Consider the following 17296-nt stretch of genomic DNA (forward strand, 5'->3'; position numbering starts at 1 on the left):
TGGCTAAGCATGACTCCAACACCATCATTAAGTTTGCCGATGACACAACAGTGGTAGGCCTGATCACCGACAACGATGAGACAGACTATAGGGAGGAGGTCAGAGACCTGGCCGTGTGGTGCCAGGACAACAACCTCTCCCTCAACGTGATCAAGAGAAAGGAGATGATTGTGGACTACAGGAAAAAGAAGAGGACCGAGCAGGTTGAGAGCTTCAAGTTACTTGGTGTCCACATCACCAACAAACTAACATGGTCCAACCACACCAAGACAATCGTGAAGAGGGCACGACAAAGCCTATTCCCCCTCAGGAGACTGAAAAGATTTGGCATGGGTCCTCAGATCCTCAAAAAATTCTACAGCTGCACCATCGAGAGCATCCCGACTGGTTGCATCACCACCTGGTATGGCAACTGCTTGGCCTCCGACCGCAAGGCACTACAGAGAGTAGTGCGTACGGCCCAGTACATCACTGGGGCCAAGCTTCCTGCCATCCAGGACCTCTATACCAGGCGGTGTCAGAGGAAGGCCCTCAAAATTGTCAAAGACTCCAGCCACCCTAGTCATAGACTGTTCTCTCTGCTACCGCACGGCAAGCGGTACCGGAGTGCCAAGTCTAGGTCCAAAAGACTTCTCAACAGCTTCTACCCCCAATCCATAAGATTCCTGAACAGCTAATCATGGCTACCCGGACTATTTGCACTGCCCCCCCACCCCATCCTTTTTACGCTGCTGCTACTCTGTTAATTATTTATGCATAGTCACTTTAACTCTACCCACATGTACATATTACTTCAACTACCTCAACTAGCCGGTGCCCCCGCACATTGACTGCACCGGTACCCCCCTGTATATATAGCCTCCCTACTGTTATTTTATTTTACTTCTGCTCTTTTTTTTCTCAACACTTTATTTGTTGTTGTTTTATTTTTACTTTTTTTGTTAAAAATAAATGCACTGTTGGTTAAGGGCTGTAAGTAAGCATTTCACTGTAATGTCTGCACCTGTTGTATTCGGCGCATGTGACCAATACAATTTGATTTGATTTGATTTGTTTCAGGTCAGCCCCTGGACTCCCGTCGTCTGAGCACCCTGGCCTATTCCCCCTAAAGAGACTGAGAAGATTTGGCATGGGTCCTCAGATCCTCAAAAGGTTCTACAGCTGCACCATCGAGAGCATCCTGACTGGTTGCATCACTGCCTGGGCGGCAGGTAGCTTAGTGGTTAAGAGCGTTGTGCCAGTAACCGAAAAGTCGCTGGTTCTAATCCCCGAGCCGACTAGGTGAAAAATCTGTCGATGTGCCCTTGAGCAAGGCACTTAACCCTAATTGCTCCTGTAAGTCGCTCTGGATAAGAGCGTCTGCTAAATGACTAAAATGTTTGTTTTTTTACGTAAAAAATGGTATGGCAACTGCTCGGCCTCCGACCGCAAGGCACTACAGAGGGTAGTGCGTACGGCCCAGTATATCACTGGGGCCAAGCTTCCTGCCATCCAGGACCTCTATACCAGGCGGTGTCAGAGGCATTCTAAACGGTTGGTATCATAAATAACATGACGTTTTGGTACTGTGATATTACCATGGTAATCTTCGTCATTGTTCGGAGGTAGAACCTAAACGTCCTCTCTAGGACATTACGTGGAAATAGTGTCGGCAACTTCCTCTGGGGGGATCCTTTAAAGGGGTGCAAGCAATGGCCCACCATCAGCCCAGATTATCATTACATGAAGGGTGAGGCCTGTGAAATAGCGTCACTGTGTGACCAAACAGAACCTTATATGTTCATTCATGTGTGTGCAAGAGAAGATAATATTTTAACTTGTATTTATAGTAGTTCTGGCTAATCAGAGGAAAACCAATGTGAACTCTCCCAAGCTCTCCCGGTTAGTCTAGATACATCAAAATAAGAGTATTTGTGTTGCCTTGACTAGTGCAGCCTCGTTGTATCTCCTCAGGGCAGCTCCAGCTGATTTAGGGGCGTGACTGCTGCTCTTAGCGTCTCTCAGACCCTGGCTTGTCCCCCGCTTGGCTCTCACAGTGTACCGATGGAACGTCTTGTGCTGCAACACGTCTCTCCTGGAACATAGAACAGCAGAGGTGGGGGAGATGATTCGTATTTTAATACTGAGAGGAAGACTTATAGTGCATTAGGACCCTTTGATTTTTCCACATTTTATTACGTTACAGCCTTATTCTAAAATTGATTTAATATGTTTTTTCCCTCATCAATATATACACACAATACACAATATGCTGCAGAAATGTTTTGGTACCCTTCCCCAGATCTGTGCCTCGACACAATCCTGTCTCGGAGCCCTACGGACAATTCCTTCGACCTCATGGCTTGGTTTATGCTCTGACATGCACTGTCAACTGTGGGACCTTATATAGACAGGTGTGTGCCTTTCCAAATCATGTCCAATCAATTGAATTTACCACAGGTGGACTCCAATCAAGTTGTAGAAACATCTCAAGGATGATCAATGGAAACAGGATGCACCTGAGCTCAATTTCGAGTCTCATAGCGAAGGGTCTGAATACTTATGTAAATGTGATGTTTCAGTTCTCTATTTTTTTAAATACATTTGCTAAAATCTGTTTTTGCTTTGTCATTATGGGGTATTGTGTGTAGATTGATGAGGGGGAAAAAACAATTGAATCCATTTTAGAATAAGGCTGTAACGTAACAAAATGTGGGAAAAGTCAAGGGGTCTGAATACTTTCCGAATGCACTGTATAGGTCGTTATTAATAAAATGTCACAATAAGGTGCAGAGCGTTCGTCTGCTGGGGGGAAAGGAGATCCCAGCTCCGCAAAAACCATTGACAACTACGTGCTGTTTTCATATGATTGTTAAATACATTTAATAACGGTTTGGTTTTAATATCATCACCTCTTGAAGAGCATAGTCAGAACTACACATTTCTGATTATTCCACATTTAGCTCTATCATCGGAGTTATACAGTAGGTAACTGCAAGCTTTTCATGATCAGTAACATCAATTGATCATGTACTCTCCGATGATAGAGCTAAATGTGGAATAATCAGAAATGTGTAGTTCTGACTATGCTCTTCAAGAGGTGATGATATTAAAACCAAACAGTTATTAAATGTATTTAACAATCTCTTGAAAACAGCACGTAGTTGTCAATGGTTTTTGCGGAGCTGGGATCTCCTTCCCCCAGCAGACAAAACGAACGCTCTGCACCTTATTGTGACGTAAAATGAATAACGACCTATATACTGCATTCGGAAAGTATTCAGACCCCTTGACTTTTTCCACATTTTGTTACACTTTGCTCTACTCCCTACCCCGGGGCTCTACTCCCTACCCGGGGCTCTACTCCCTACCCCCCGGGCTCTACTCCCTACCCCGGGGCTCTACTCCCTACCCCGGGGCTCTACTCCCTACCCCCGGGGCTCTACTCCCTACCCCCGGGGCTCTACTCCCTACCCCCGGGGCTCTACTCCCTACCCCTGGGGCTCTACTCCCTACCCCGGGGCTCTACTCCCTACCCCCGGGGCTCTACTCCCTACCCCGGGGCTCTACTCCCTACCCCGGGGCTCTACTCCCTACCCCCGGGGCTCTACTCCCTACCCCCCGGGCTCTACTCCCTACCCCCGGGCTCTACTCCCTACCCCCGGGGCTCTACTCCCTACCACCGGGGCTCTACTCCCTACCACCGGGGCTCTACTCCCTACCCCGGGGCTCTACTCCCTACCCCCGGGGCTCTACTCCCTACCCCGGGGCTCTACTCCCTACCCCGGGGCTCTACTCCCTACCCCGGGGCTCTACTCCCTACCCCGGGGCTCTACTCCCTACCCCAGGGCTCTACCTCCTACCCCGGGGCTCTACTCCCTACCCCAGGGCTCTACTCCCTACCCCAGGGCTCTACTCCCTACCCCAGGGCTCTACTCCCTACCCCAGGGCTCTACTCCCTACCCCAGGGCTCTACTCCCCAACCCAGGGCTCTACTCCCCAACCCAGGGCTCTACTCCCTACCCCAGGGCTCTACTCCCTACCCCAGGGCTCTACTCCCTACCCCAGGGCTCTACTCCCCAACCCAGGGCTCTACTCCCTACCCGGGGCTCTACTCCCTACACAGGACACTACTTTAGACCTGTGCCCAGGACCCACTGCACAATTTTTTGACCAGAGCCCTACAGCGCACCATTTAGAGAATACGGTACCATTTCTGACAACTATGAAGAATATGAAGCCAGGCTTCTCATCACTGACCCTTGAAACACAGCTCCAGCGAAGTGTCCACCACCTGCCATCAGAATGACCCACATAGTCTTGTTATTGAGACTCTGTAGAGAGGCCACCAGGTCTTCCTTTATGGAAGACTGAAACTGTAGAGAGGCCACCAGGTCTTCCTTTATGGCAGACTGAAATGCATATTGTCTTGTTACTGAGACTGTGGCGATGCCACCATGTCAAATCAAATGTTATTGGTCACATATACATATTTAGCAGATGTTATTGCGGGTGTAGCGAAATACTTGTGTTCCTAGCTCCAACAGTATCTAACAAAGAAATAACACACAAAAAAACAAAATGCTGCAAAGTTGCTTAGGAGCTAGAAGCAGAGCTGCCATGTCTGTCGGCCATCTTACAGTCTTTCTCTACGGCAGACTGAAATACAGAGTGGATGAAATAATTATAGAAATGTCGTCCAAAAAGTTATACTTTTGACTCATCTGTCCATAGAACATTCTTCCAATAGTCTTGATGATCATGCAGGTGCTGCCAGGTGCTTTTTGGCAAACTTGAGTCAACTTTTTGGACGACATGGGTCCCATGATGCCTGGTGAAAACCAAACACTGCATTCCACAGTAAGAACCTCATACCAACGGTCAAGCATGGTGGTGGTGGTGTGATGGTTTGGGGATGCTTTGCTGCCTCAGGACCTGGACGACTTGCCTTAATAGAAGGAACCATGAATTCTGCTCCGTATCAGAGAATTCTACAGGAGAATGTCAGACCATCCGTCTGTGAGCTGAAGCTGAAGCGCAGCTGGGTCATGCAGCAAGACAATGATCCAAAACACACAATCAAGTCTACATGAAAATGGCAACAAATTGGAAGTTTTGGAATGGCCTAGCCAAAGTCCAGACCTAATCCCAACTGAGATGTTGTGGCAGGACTTGAAACGAGCAGTTCATGCTTGAAAACCCACAAATGTTGTGAGTTTAAGCAGTTCTGCTTGGAAGAGTGAGCCAAAATTCCTCCACAGCGACGTGAGAGATTGATCAACAACTACAGAAAGCATTTGGTTGGAGTCATTGCAGCTAAATCTGGCACAACCAGTTATTGAGTGTAAGGGGGCAATTACTTTTTCACACAAGGGCATTGGGTGTTGCATAACTTTGTTTATGAAATAAGTATGTACAGTTGAAGTCGGAAGTTTACTACACCTTAGCCAAATACATTTAAACTCAGTTTTTCACAAATTCCTGACATTTAATCCTAGTAAAAATTGTCTTAGGTCAGTTAGGATCACCACTTTATTTTAAGAATGTGAAATGTCAGAATAATAGTAGAGAGAATGATTTATTTCAGCTTTTATTTATTTCATCACATTCCCAGTGGGTCAGAAGTTTACATACACTCAATTAGTATTTGGTAGCATTGCCTTTACATTGTTTAACTTGGGTCAAACGTTTCAGGTAGCCTTCCACAAGCTTCCCACAATAAGTTGGGTGAATTTTGGCCCATTCCTCCTGACAGAGCTGGTGTAACTAAGTCAGGTTTGTAGGCCTCCTTGTTCGCACACGCTTTTTCAGTTCTGCCCACACATTTTCTATAGGATTGAGGTCAGGGCTTTGTGATGGCCACTCCAATACCTTGACTTTGTTGTCCTTAAGCCATTTTGCCACAACTTTGGAAGTATGCTTGGGGTCATTGTCCATTTGGAAGAGCCATTTGCGACCAAGCTTTAACTTCCTGACTGATGTCTTGAGATGTTGCTTCAATATATCCACATAATTTTCCTTCCTCATGATGCCATCTATTTTGTGAAGTGCACAAGTCCCTCCTGCAGCAAAGCACCCCCACAGCATGATGCTGCCACCCCTGTGCTTCACGGTTGGGATGGTGTTCTTCGGCTTGCAAGCATCCCCCATTTTCCTCCAAACATAACGATGGACATTATGGCCAAACAGTTATATTTTTGTTTCATCAGACCAGAGGACATTTCTCCAAAAAGTACGATCTTTGTATGATTTCTTTTGATTTTCCCATGATGTCAAGCAAAGAGGCACTGAGTTTGAAGGTAGGCCTTGAAATACATCCACAGGTACACCTCCAATTGACTCAAATGATGTCAATTAGCCTATCAGAAGCTTCTAAAGCCATGACATCATTTTCTGGAATTTTCCAAGCTGTTTAAAGGCACAGTCAACTTAGTGTATGTAAACTTCTGACCCACTGGAATTGTGATAAAGTGAATTATAAGTGAAATAATCTGTCTGTAAACAATTGTTGGAAAAATTACTTGTGTCATGCACAAAGTAGATGTCCTAACCGACTTGCCAAAACTATGGTTTATTAACAAGAAATGTGTGGAGTGGTTGAAAAACTACTTTTAATGACTCCAACCTAAGTGTATGTAAACTTCCGACTTCAACTGTAATTGTTGTTTTATTTGTTCACTCAGGTTCCCTTGATCTATTATTAGGTTTTGGTTGAAGATCTGATAACATTCAGTAACAAAAATATGTAAAAGTAGAGAAAATTAGAAAGGGGGCAAATACTTTTTTCACAGCACTGTAACTCATAATAATAATAACATAACTCATTCTTTATTCATTCCCAAGGGAGCCGAATATTTTGTGTTGAGATCCCAAGTCTGCCCAAGTCCATTATAGGGGAAAAGGGTCTCACCTTGCTCTGCAGAATACAACGGTAGACAGCCAGGTACTGGCCCTGAGAGTTCTGGAACACGACCCTGTTGGAGAGGCGACCGAAGGATTCCTCTTCTAGGACACTGTCATCCTTCTGTAGAGGACCAGCCTCGGCGTTGCCCACAGCCCAGTCACCGTCTGGCTCCTCCTGCTCCGAGTCAGAACCTGAGATGCTAGACATGTCTCCTGTGGACAGACCAAATTAGTAGTACAATAGAGTAGAGCACTGCTTTTGACCAGCACTCATTATTGAAAGTAGAGCACTATATAGGGAACAGGGTGCCATTTGGGGCGGCAGGTAGCTTAGTGGTTAAGAGCGTTGTGCCAGTAACCGAAAGGTCGCTGGTTCTAATCCCCGAGCCGACTAGGTGATAAATCTGTCGATGTGCTCTTGAGCAAGGCACTTAACCCTAATTGCTCCTGTAAGTCGCTCTGGATAAGACCGTCTGCTAAATGACTCAAATGTAAATTTGAGACACAACCCTAGTCTTTTCATTCTATTCCCTTGTAGGTACTAATCTGCTCTGTCCACAGGAGACATGTCTAGCAAAATCTAAGTTTTAAGATTTTCATTTGAAATTCAGTTTAGCTTCAGTTAGTAATGCATAAGGTGATGGGTCAGGTCACGTTGGGTTTACAGGTAGACTCGGAGAGATGACGTAGATGGACAAAGTAAACAGTAGTAGTGGGTCAATTTCAGCAGCAATTCCCGTAGCCATCACCAGTGTTGTAGTGAGTACGGTCGAGACCACATTTTGAGTGTCTCAGTCTTGTCTCGGTGTCTGGTATCAGATACATCTTGACTCTGTCTCGGACAGTGAGGACTCGTAATTTCTTCCCGAGACTAGCTGAGACCAGTGGAGTAAAAAACTCATAATTATCAGCTTCCATTCAGTAAGCACATAAACCTGCTTCGCCAGGCAAAATATATCCTTTCATAAAACATTAATACCTGCAGCCTTTTTATCTATTATAGACATGTTTGGGCAGTGGTAACCTATTGGACCTTCAGTGGTAACCTATTGGACCTTCAGTGGTAACCTATTGGACCTTTAATGGTAACCTATTGGGCCTTCAGTGGTAACCTATTGGGCCTTCAGTGGTAACCTATTGGACCTTCCGTGGTGACCTATTGGGCCTTCAGTGGTAACCTATTGGGCCTTCAGTGGTAACCTATTGGACCTTCAGTGGTAACCTATTGGGCCTTCAGTGGTAACCTATTGGACCTTCAGTGGTAACCTATTGGACCTTCAGTGGTAACCTATTGGATCTTCAGTGGTAACCTATTGGACCTTCAGTGGTAACCTATTGGACCTTCAGTGGTGACCTATTGGACCTTCAGTGGTAACCTATTGGACCTTCAGTGGTAACCTATTGGGCCTTCAGTGGTGACCTATTGGACCTTCAGTGGTAACCTATTGGACCTTCAGTGGTAACCTATTTGACCTTCAGTGGTAACCTATTGGACCTTCAGTGGTAACCTATTGGACCTAGACCTTCAGTGGTGACCTATTGGACCTTCAGTGGTGACCTATTGGACCTTCAGTGGTAACCTATTGGGCCTTCAGTGGTGACCTATTGGGCCTTCAGTGGTAACCTATTGGGCCTTCAGTGGTAACCTATTGGACCTTCAGTGGTAACCTATTGGACCTTCAGTGGTAACCTATTGGACCTAGACCTTCAGTGGTGACCTATTGGACCTTCAGTGGTAACCTATTGGACCTTCAGTGGTAACCTATTGGACCTTCAGTGGTAACCTATTGGACCTTCAGTGGTAACCTATTGGACCTTCAGTGGTGACCTATTGGACCTAGACCTTCAGTGGTAACCTATTGGACCTTCAGTGGTAACCTATTGGACCTTCAGTGGTAACCTATTGGACCTTCAGTGGTGACCTATTGGACCTAGACCTTCAGTGGTAACCTATTGGACCTTCAGTGGTAACCTATTGGACCTTCAGTGGTAACCTATTGGACCTTCAGTGGTAACCTATTGGACCTTCAGTGGTAACCTATTGGACCTTCAGTGGTAACCTATTGGACCTTCAGTGGTAACCTATTGGACCTTCAGTGGTAACCTATTGGACTTTCAGTGGTAACCTATTGGACCTTGAACTTTGTTTCATAGTGTAGTTTCCTGTTTTTATTCAGTTTAGTCACATGATTTCTCAATTTGCAGTACATTTGACATGGGGCTGCAGGACCACAGACACCCACTAAGTGAGCTGACCTTCAATTATTCTCCTGATAAGTCATTACTATGAGAGGATGTTCTATTCATCTCTCTCCCTCCCTCCCTCTCATTTTATTTCTCTCTATCTTTTCCCATAGCCACTGGACCTCCCATTCATTACTCCTCAGCCTCTCTTCCCTTCACCTCACAGCCAGACCTATTTGCCATTCCTTTTGCCTCATCCCTCTCAACCGTATAATTTATCAATTCCTCATCAAGCCACGGGGATTTAACCGTTTTTACAGTCATTTTCTTAATGGGTGCATGCTGTGATAAGCAATTTCAGAAATGTGTCAAGTGCAGCGTCATTACACACCACGGACCAACAAATATTATTTACATTAACAACATAGGAATCACTACAAAACGTATTGTATGACCTCATACACTATATTAGGCACAGCCTTTGGTTTTCCTAGATATGGCTACTATATTGTGATCACTACATCCAATGGATCTGGATACTGCTTTAAAGCTAATTTCTGCAGCATTAGTAAAGATGTGATCAATACATGTTGATGATTTCATTCCTGTGCTGTTTGTAACTACCCTGGTAGGTTGACTGATAACCTGAACCAGGTTGCAGGCACTGGTTACAGTTTAAAGCTTTCTCTTGGTTTTCACACAAACCAACCAACAGGTGTCAGCATAGCTAGAAAATATCCACCCATGTAATTGAGTTGTTATTGACGTCTGGCCGTCTCTCACGACACCCTTAACATTAGAACAGAGTAGCTGATTTGGTTCTGAGTGTCTGGTGACTCACCTACACCGGTCTTCCTCTCAAACTCCTCCACTGTGGCTGGTGTTCGCCCAACTAGTCTCTGCCTCAGGTTGAAACGGTGCCAGTCCAGCTTGTAGTGCTCCATCTGAAAGTCATAACATTTCAACTCACGAAACTCCACATTTAAATAATTGACTAGTTCCATACTGATAGAATATTTCTAAATTCGGAGATATTGATGTTATGTCCTAGACTGGATAAAATGAATCGTTTCGTAAACTAAAAGAAGCAATTCAGTTTGGATCCTGGCTACTGAGGCTAGTTTTTCCCACTGGACATTAAAGGGATACTTCAGGATGTTGGCAATGAGGCCCGATCTACTTAAAGGGATACTTCAGGATGTTGGCAATGAGGCCCGATCTACTTAAAGGGATACTTCAGGATGTTGGCAATGAGGCCCGATCTACTTAAAGGGATACTTCAGGATGTTGGCAATGAGGCCCGATCTACTTAAAGGGATACTTCAGGATGTTGGCAATGAGGCCCGATCTACTTAAAGGGATACTTCAGGATGTTGGCAATGAGGCCCGATCTACTTTCCCAGAGTCAGATGAACTCATGGTTATCATTTTTAGGTCTCTGCGTCCAGTATGAAGGAAGTTGGAGGTAGTTTCGCGAGCCAATGCTAACTAGCGTTAGCGCAATGACTTGAAGAAGTCTATGGTACTCGCTAGACTATATAATATACTACTAGTCATTGCGCTAACGCTAGTTAGCAACTTCCTTCAAACTGCACGCAGATACATAAAAATGGTATCCACGAGTTCATCGGACTCTGGGGAAGTAGATAAAAGGGCCTCATTGCCAAAATCCTGAAATATCCTTTTAAAAAGGAAAGATTCACCCATTTTGAATGTTATATCGTTTTGGGCATCCCCGAGCGATTTTCTATCGATTCATTTACATTTTACATTTACGTCATTTAGCAGACGCTCTTATCCAGAGCGACTTACAGTTAGTGCATACATTATTCTTTTTTATTGTGGGTTCGATTCCCCCAACCCTGGCGTTGCAAACGCCATGCTCTACCAACTGAGCTACCTCCCTGCCGGCCATTCCCTCCCCTACCCTGGACGACGCTGGGCCAATTGTGCGCCGCCCCATTGGTCTCCCGGTTGCGGCCGGCTACAGCAGAGCCTGGATTCGAACCAGGATCTTTAGTGGCACAGCTAGCACTGTGATGCAGTGCCTTAGACCACTGCGCCACTCGGGAGATTCCCGGTGTCATTTCATGTTTTCATGTGTATGTTGCGCTATTGCTTCTCATGATTGGGCAGAAACACAGTTGGTATTACATGTCATATGATGCGAAAACACGTCATACACATGAAATGACACGGGAAATGACCGGGAAATAGTGTTGCAAGATGTACCGGTATCACGGTAATATCACGGTACCAAAACATCATGATACCAACACTTTAGAATACCGTAGTACCGTTTCATATGATACTACAGACTCTTTCTGCCTTCCGATCTAAAGAACCTGCCGGCGCCTGTTATCAAATGTTTATAAGTTCATTCAATTTATAAATTCAGTTGAATTTAAGCAACATCCACTAGTCTCTCGTATGCGCCGGTCCAATATTAAGCACTTCACTTTCACGCGCATATCACGTGTACCAGCTGTAAAAATCCGCCAGTCGCATCCCCTTCCAACCCAAAAGCCTCGTTCACATTACCCATAAGCACTCTGTTACGTTGCGCCGGATGCATTTCAAACGGGGACGTCCACAACGGAGTGGAAATGCAACGCCACCTTGCGGGTTGAAGGCTCCGTCGTTGCGAGACGGACGCAGCATACTTTGACATTTTCCAAACTTTGCGCAGTCGTCAGTCCAGCTAGCGTCCGTCGAAGAAAATGAAGTTACCAAACCAGAGAAGATGAAAATTTGGTGTAAACGGGGCATCACTCACTCGCTTGCTTCTCTCAGGCTGCGCTTCCTGCACATCTATTCCGCCGTCAGTTTTTTAAATATAATTTAGCCATGGGGGTGCAGACCCTGATGAGTATTCTGTTAGATTTGTTACATTGGAGCAGCAAAGTTGATCCATTGTATCACTTCATCGCCTGTTATAACCAATAGCACAGGCCAGTCTGAGTAGACTGCTGTCACGCTGAATGTCCACCAAATGCACATTCGTTTTGCTGTATATTGTTTTTGCCGGATGTCTAGTCCGCATTTTCCATACTTGATGCATGCAGCTATCTAGCAAAGTGGTTAGCTTTGTAGTTAGCTAGCTAGCTAACTGGCTTGACTGTTTATGAACTTCTGTTTGTACCACCGCACGGTAAAGCAGCGCACGAGTTGTACATATTGAACACATGCGGTACACAGAACGCACCGCAGCCTAGCGAGGCACCCCAACGTAGCGTTGCGGACTGCTCCATTGACAATGAATGACTTCCGTCGGAACGCAAAGAGTTTGACGCATCTGGTGGACATGAGGCTTGAAGTGGATTTATCAAGTGACATCAATAAGGGATCATAACTTTGACTTGGATTCACCTGGTCAGTCTGTCCTGGAAAGTTGTTCCTTCCTCCCATTCCTCCAGCCAAATCACAGGTAGGCCTTTGTGAATATGAGCAAATTTAGCCATTCTATGCAGTATTCTACTATACAGTGAACAGTGTGAAGTTAATTCAATATGTGTTGTATTGAGTAGAAGTGTGAATATCAGTGAACAGTGTGAAGTTAATTCAATATGTGTTGTATTGAGTAGAAGTGTGAATATCAGTGAACAGTGTGAAGTTAATTCAATATGTGTTGTACTGAGTAGAAGTGTGAATATCAGTGAACAGTGTGAAGTTAATTCAATATGTGTTGTATTGAGTAGAAGTGTGAATATCAGTGACAGGTTTTTACGTAGCCCTTGCACATAACGTTTCTAAAATGGGACCAAGCGTAGGGGGGACGGGGCTAACAGGAGGATGCTAAGCCACTCTGAATTTTCCCCCCCGTGGTATCGCGATACTACTCGGTAAATTTGATGCTTGGCCTGGAATCGTATCGTTAGTATAATGTTGGTATCGTAACACCACCAAACGGGAATCGATAGAACATCGCTCAGAGATGCCAAAAAAAAACAATATAATATTCAAAATGGGTGAATCTCTCCATTATGTCCGTGGTCAGTCCGTTTATTCACCTGCTCCTCCCGGGTGTCAAAGGGGCACTGGCAGGCCGAGCACACCATCCTGTCAGACACATCTCTACCCAGGCAGCTCTCTCTCTCTGGCTGTTTGTCATCCTGGAGATCCTCCTTGGGGCATACAGCCACTCCTGTTTGGATGACATACATGCAGTACCTGAGTAACATGGGTGATATACTATACCGAACAGTTCATAGAAGGAAATCAGTCAAATGAAATAAATTCATTAGGCCCTAATCTATGGATTTCATATGACTGGGTAGGGGCGCAGCAATGGGTGGGCCTTGGAGGGCATAGCCCACCCACTGGGGAGCCAGGCCCAGCCAATCAAAAGGGATTTTATTAGAGACAGAAATACTCCTCAGTTTCATCAGCTGTCCAGGTGGCCGGTCTCAGACGATCCCGCAGGTGAAGAAGCTGGATGTGGAGGTCCTGTGTTGGCGCGGTTAAACGTGGTCTGCGGTTGTGAGGCCGGTTGGACGTACTGCCAAATTCTCAAAAACAACATTGGAGGCGGCTTATGGTAGAGAAATTAACATTAAATTCTCTGGCAACAGCTCTGGTGGACATTCCTGCAGTCAGCATGCCAATTGCACGCTCCCTCAAAACTTGAGACATCTGTGGCATTGTGTTGTGTGACAAAACTGCACATTTTAGAGTGGCCTTTTATTGTCCCCAGCACAAGGTGCACCTGTGTAATGATCATGCTGTTTAATCAGCTTCTTGATATGCCACACCTTTCAGGTGGATGGATTATCTTGGCAAAGGAGAAACGCTCACTAACAGGGATGTAAACAAATTTGTGCACGACATTTGAGAGAAATAAGCTTTTTTTGTGCGTATGGGGAAAATGTCTGGGATCTTTTATTTCAGCTAATGAAACATGGGACCAACACTTTACATGTTGCGTTTTATATTTTAGTTAAGTATATTAATGACTATTTACCCATGCACTATTTCTATGATAAATAAACTACCAGTAGAGCCACAAATCACTGCTTTCAGGATGTACAACACATAAAGCTACATCAGGGAACAGCTAGCTACCCACCATGGCCGTGTGATGCATTCTGGGTGTGTTCAGGAGGCTCATGGACACCAGTAACTTCTCTGAGCTCCTGTAGAGCAGAGTCTTGAAGACAGTACTCGAACACTGAGCGGTATTCTGGAACTGCTGTCATTGTGGACTCTGGAACATCTGAAGCACATCAATAGGGTTACTAGTACAGTAGCTAGCTATCGACAGTGCATTCGGAAAGTATTCAGACCCCTTGACGTTTCCACATTTTATTACGTTACAGCCTTATTCTAAAATTGATTAAATAGTTTTTTCCCCCTCATCAATCTACACACAATACCCCATCATGACAAAGCAAAAACTGGTTTTTATACATTTTTGCACATAAAAACAAATGAAATAAGACATTTACATAAGTATTCAGACCCTTTACTCAGTACTTTATTAAAGCACCTTCGGCAGCGATTACAGCCTCGAGTCTTCTTGGGTATGACGCTACAAGCTTGGCACACCTGTATTTGGGGAGTTTCTTCCATTCTTCTCTGCAGATCCTCTCAAGCCAAGACAACGCAGGAGTGGCTTCGGGACAAGTCTCTGAATGTCCTTTAGTGGCCCAGCCAAAGCCCAGACTTGAACCCGATCTAACATCTCTGGAGAAACCTGAAAATAGCTGTGCAGCAACGCTCCCCATCCAACCTGACAGAGCTTGATAGGATCTGCAGAGAAGACTACCGAACTAGAATCACTACTCTCGGCGGGTCTGACTTAGAATATGTGGACAACTACAAATACCTAGGTGTCTGGTTAGACTGTAAACTCTCCTTCCAGACTCACATTAAGCATCTCCAATCCAAAGTTAAATCCAGAATCGGCTTCCTATTTCGCAACAAAGCCTCCTTCACTCATGCTGCCAAACATGCCCTCGTAAAACGGACTATCCTACCAATCCTTGACTTCGGCGATGTCATTTACAAAATATCCTCCAACACTCTACTCAGCAAATTGGATGTAGTCTATCACAGTGCCATCCGTTTTGTCTCCAAAGCCCCATACACTACCCACCACTGTGACCTGTACGCTCTCGTTGGCTGGCCCTCACTACATATTAGTCGCCAAACCCACTGGCTCCAGGTCGTCTATAAATCACTGCTAGGCAAATCCCCGCCTTATTTTAGCTCATTGGTCACCATAGCAACACCCACCCGTAGTCTACGCTCCAGCAGGTATATCTCTCTGGTCATTCCCAAAGCCAACACCTCCTTTGGCCGCCATTTCTTCCAGTTCTCTGCTGCCAATGACTGGAAGGAACTGCAAAAATCTCTGAAGCTGGAGACTCTTATCTCCCTCACTAACTTTAAGCATCAGTTGTCAGAGCACCTTACCGATCACTGCACCTGTACACAGCCCATCTGAAATTAGCCCACCCAACTACCTCATCCTCATATTGTTATTTATTTTTGCTCATTTGCACCCCAGTATCTCTATTTGCACATCATCTTCTACACATCTATCATTCCAGTGTTAATACTAAATTGTAATTATTTTGCACTATGGCCTATTTATTGCCTTACCTCCATAACTTGCTACATTTGCACACACTGTATATATATTTTCTGTTGTATTTTTGACTTTATGTTTTGTTTACCCCATATGTAACTCTGTGTTGTTGTTTTTATCGCACTGCTTTGCTTTATCTTGGCCAGGTCGCAGTTGTAAATGAGAACTTGTTCTCAACTGGCTTACCTGGTTAAATAAAGGTGAAATAAAATAAAAGTTCAGTTTTTTTGCCTTTTACTTTCGGTTTTGTACACCAGCTTCAAACAGCTGTAACAACAATATTTTTGGTCATGTAAAATCTATTTCACAGCAGTTTAGATGGTACAATGATTCCACTACACCATCTTATTTTGTCACACAAACCGACATTAGGCGAACTATTCGTTTTAGCAACCAGGAAATGGTGGAGCGATTTGTGCATAGTGCAACTTAAAAAATGGACCAACATGAGTTTAAAGAGGGGTCCCTGCAGATGCATGAACGGCCAGAATTACACCTTTCTCAAATGACGCCCCTGGTCTCTGCTTCACCATGGAGTGGAGTTTAGTCCGCTTGCTATATCAGTGTTTGTCTATAATCTAGCAAACTATGTCATGGTTCAATTTGATGTTGGAACAACCTATTTATTTTATCTTATCTAACGTTACGTGAAGAAACGTACCACGTGCGACACGTGTATGACAGTTATCCATCTACCGCTGTGCTAGCTATGTATGGTGGTTACTACTAGTTAGTTAGCTAGCTAGCTAACGTTATCCAAATCAATCAATGGCAACGTGACCATAGTAGCTAGCTAGCCGGATGGTATTTCCTGCGATGTTGTTCTTTTAAAAACGTACCAAAATGATGCCACGTCTTGTCGATGTTGAACAAAGACCAGTTGTAGTAAGAAGCTTGATTGCGCTCTACCTACACTGTATATGACTGAAGTGTGTGTGGACTGTGGATGACGAAGCAACTTCTTCTTCTATGATATAATGGCGGTCTGCAAACAAACGTTAAAAGTGCATGCCGCCACCTACTGTGGTGGAGTGGGTGGTCAATCACGGTTTACAACATTTCTAAATCCTCCTACCTAACTCAGTACCTCTTAGAAAAAAAAAAAAAGAGCCCTGGTAACTTCTAATTGACCCTCCCCCATCCCCCAAATCCCTTCCAACCCCCCACCAACACCGTCCAACCTCAATGACCCTACACTTCAATCTTTCCCTCTCTCCAACATACTTACAACAATATAACAACACATTTTCCACCTTTTCATCGACCATACACTCCAGACACAAACCATTCACATGCCAACCAGATGCTTGCCAACCAGATGTAGTGATTCAATGTACAATGTTCTAAGCGCAATCGAGCAAACACCACCTCTTCCTTCCTTAATCTGACCTTTGAATCTTGGTCCACCGACCTTTCTTATGTAAAGATAGACGTGGTATTGGCACACTAAATGAGCTGCTTTTTCTCAAAATGTCTATTTGATAAAGCTTAGCTTGTTGTTGTTCTATTGCAATGTCCATGAAATGTCAAAACCACAACAAAATAATCAAGTAGTCAAGCATCTGCCGACCAGCGAGGAGGAGGAAAGCCTATAGAACAATAACTACTAGCTAGTTATATCAGATAGACATGTTCAGGATG

The 17296-nt window shown here is 44.7% G+C and overlaps 1 protein-coding gene across 1 annotated transcript in view; it reads right to left on the reverse strand.

Moving 5' to 3' along the window:
• ankzf1 (ankyrin repeat and zinc finger peptidyl tRNA hydrolase 1) overlaps nt 1–16592 on the reverse strand; it is a 30647-nt gene extending 14055 nt beyond the window's left edge. The window contains exons 1-7 of the mRNA XM_084197403.1: nt 16495–16592; nt 14132–14278; nt 13077–13210; nt 9908–10010; nt 6890–7095; nt 4240–4391; nt 1921–2074 (exon numbers count right to left, since the gene is read on the reverse strand). Of these exons, the coding sequence (XP_084053529.1) occupies nt 1921–2074; nt 4240–4391; nt 6890–7095; nt 9908–10010; nt 13077–13210; nt 14132–14261 (879 nt within the window). The 5' untranslated portion in view covers nt 14262–14278; nt 16495–16592. The remainder of the gene's footprint in view (nt 1–1920; nt 2075–4239; nt 4392–6889; nt 7096–9907; nt 10011–13076; nt 13211–14131; nt 14279–16494) is intronic.
• Nucleotides 16593–17296: the final 704 nt, after the last annotated feature.

The sequence above is a fragment of the Coregonus lavaretus genome, assembly GCF_964263955.1.
Source record: "Coregonus lavaretus genome assembly, contig: HAP1_SCAFFOLD_313, whole genome shotgun sequence".
Lineage (NCBI taxonomy): Eukaryota > Metazoa > Chordata > Actinopteri > Salmoniformes > Salmonidae > Coregonus > Coregonus lavaretus.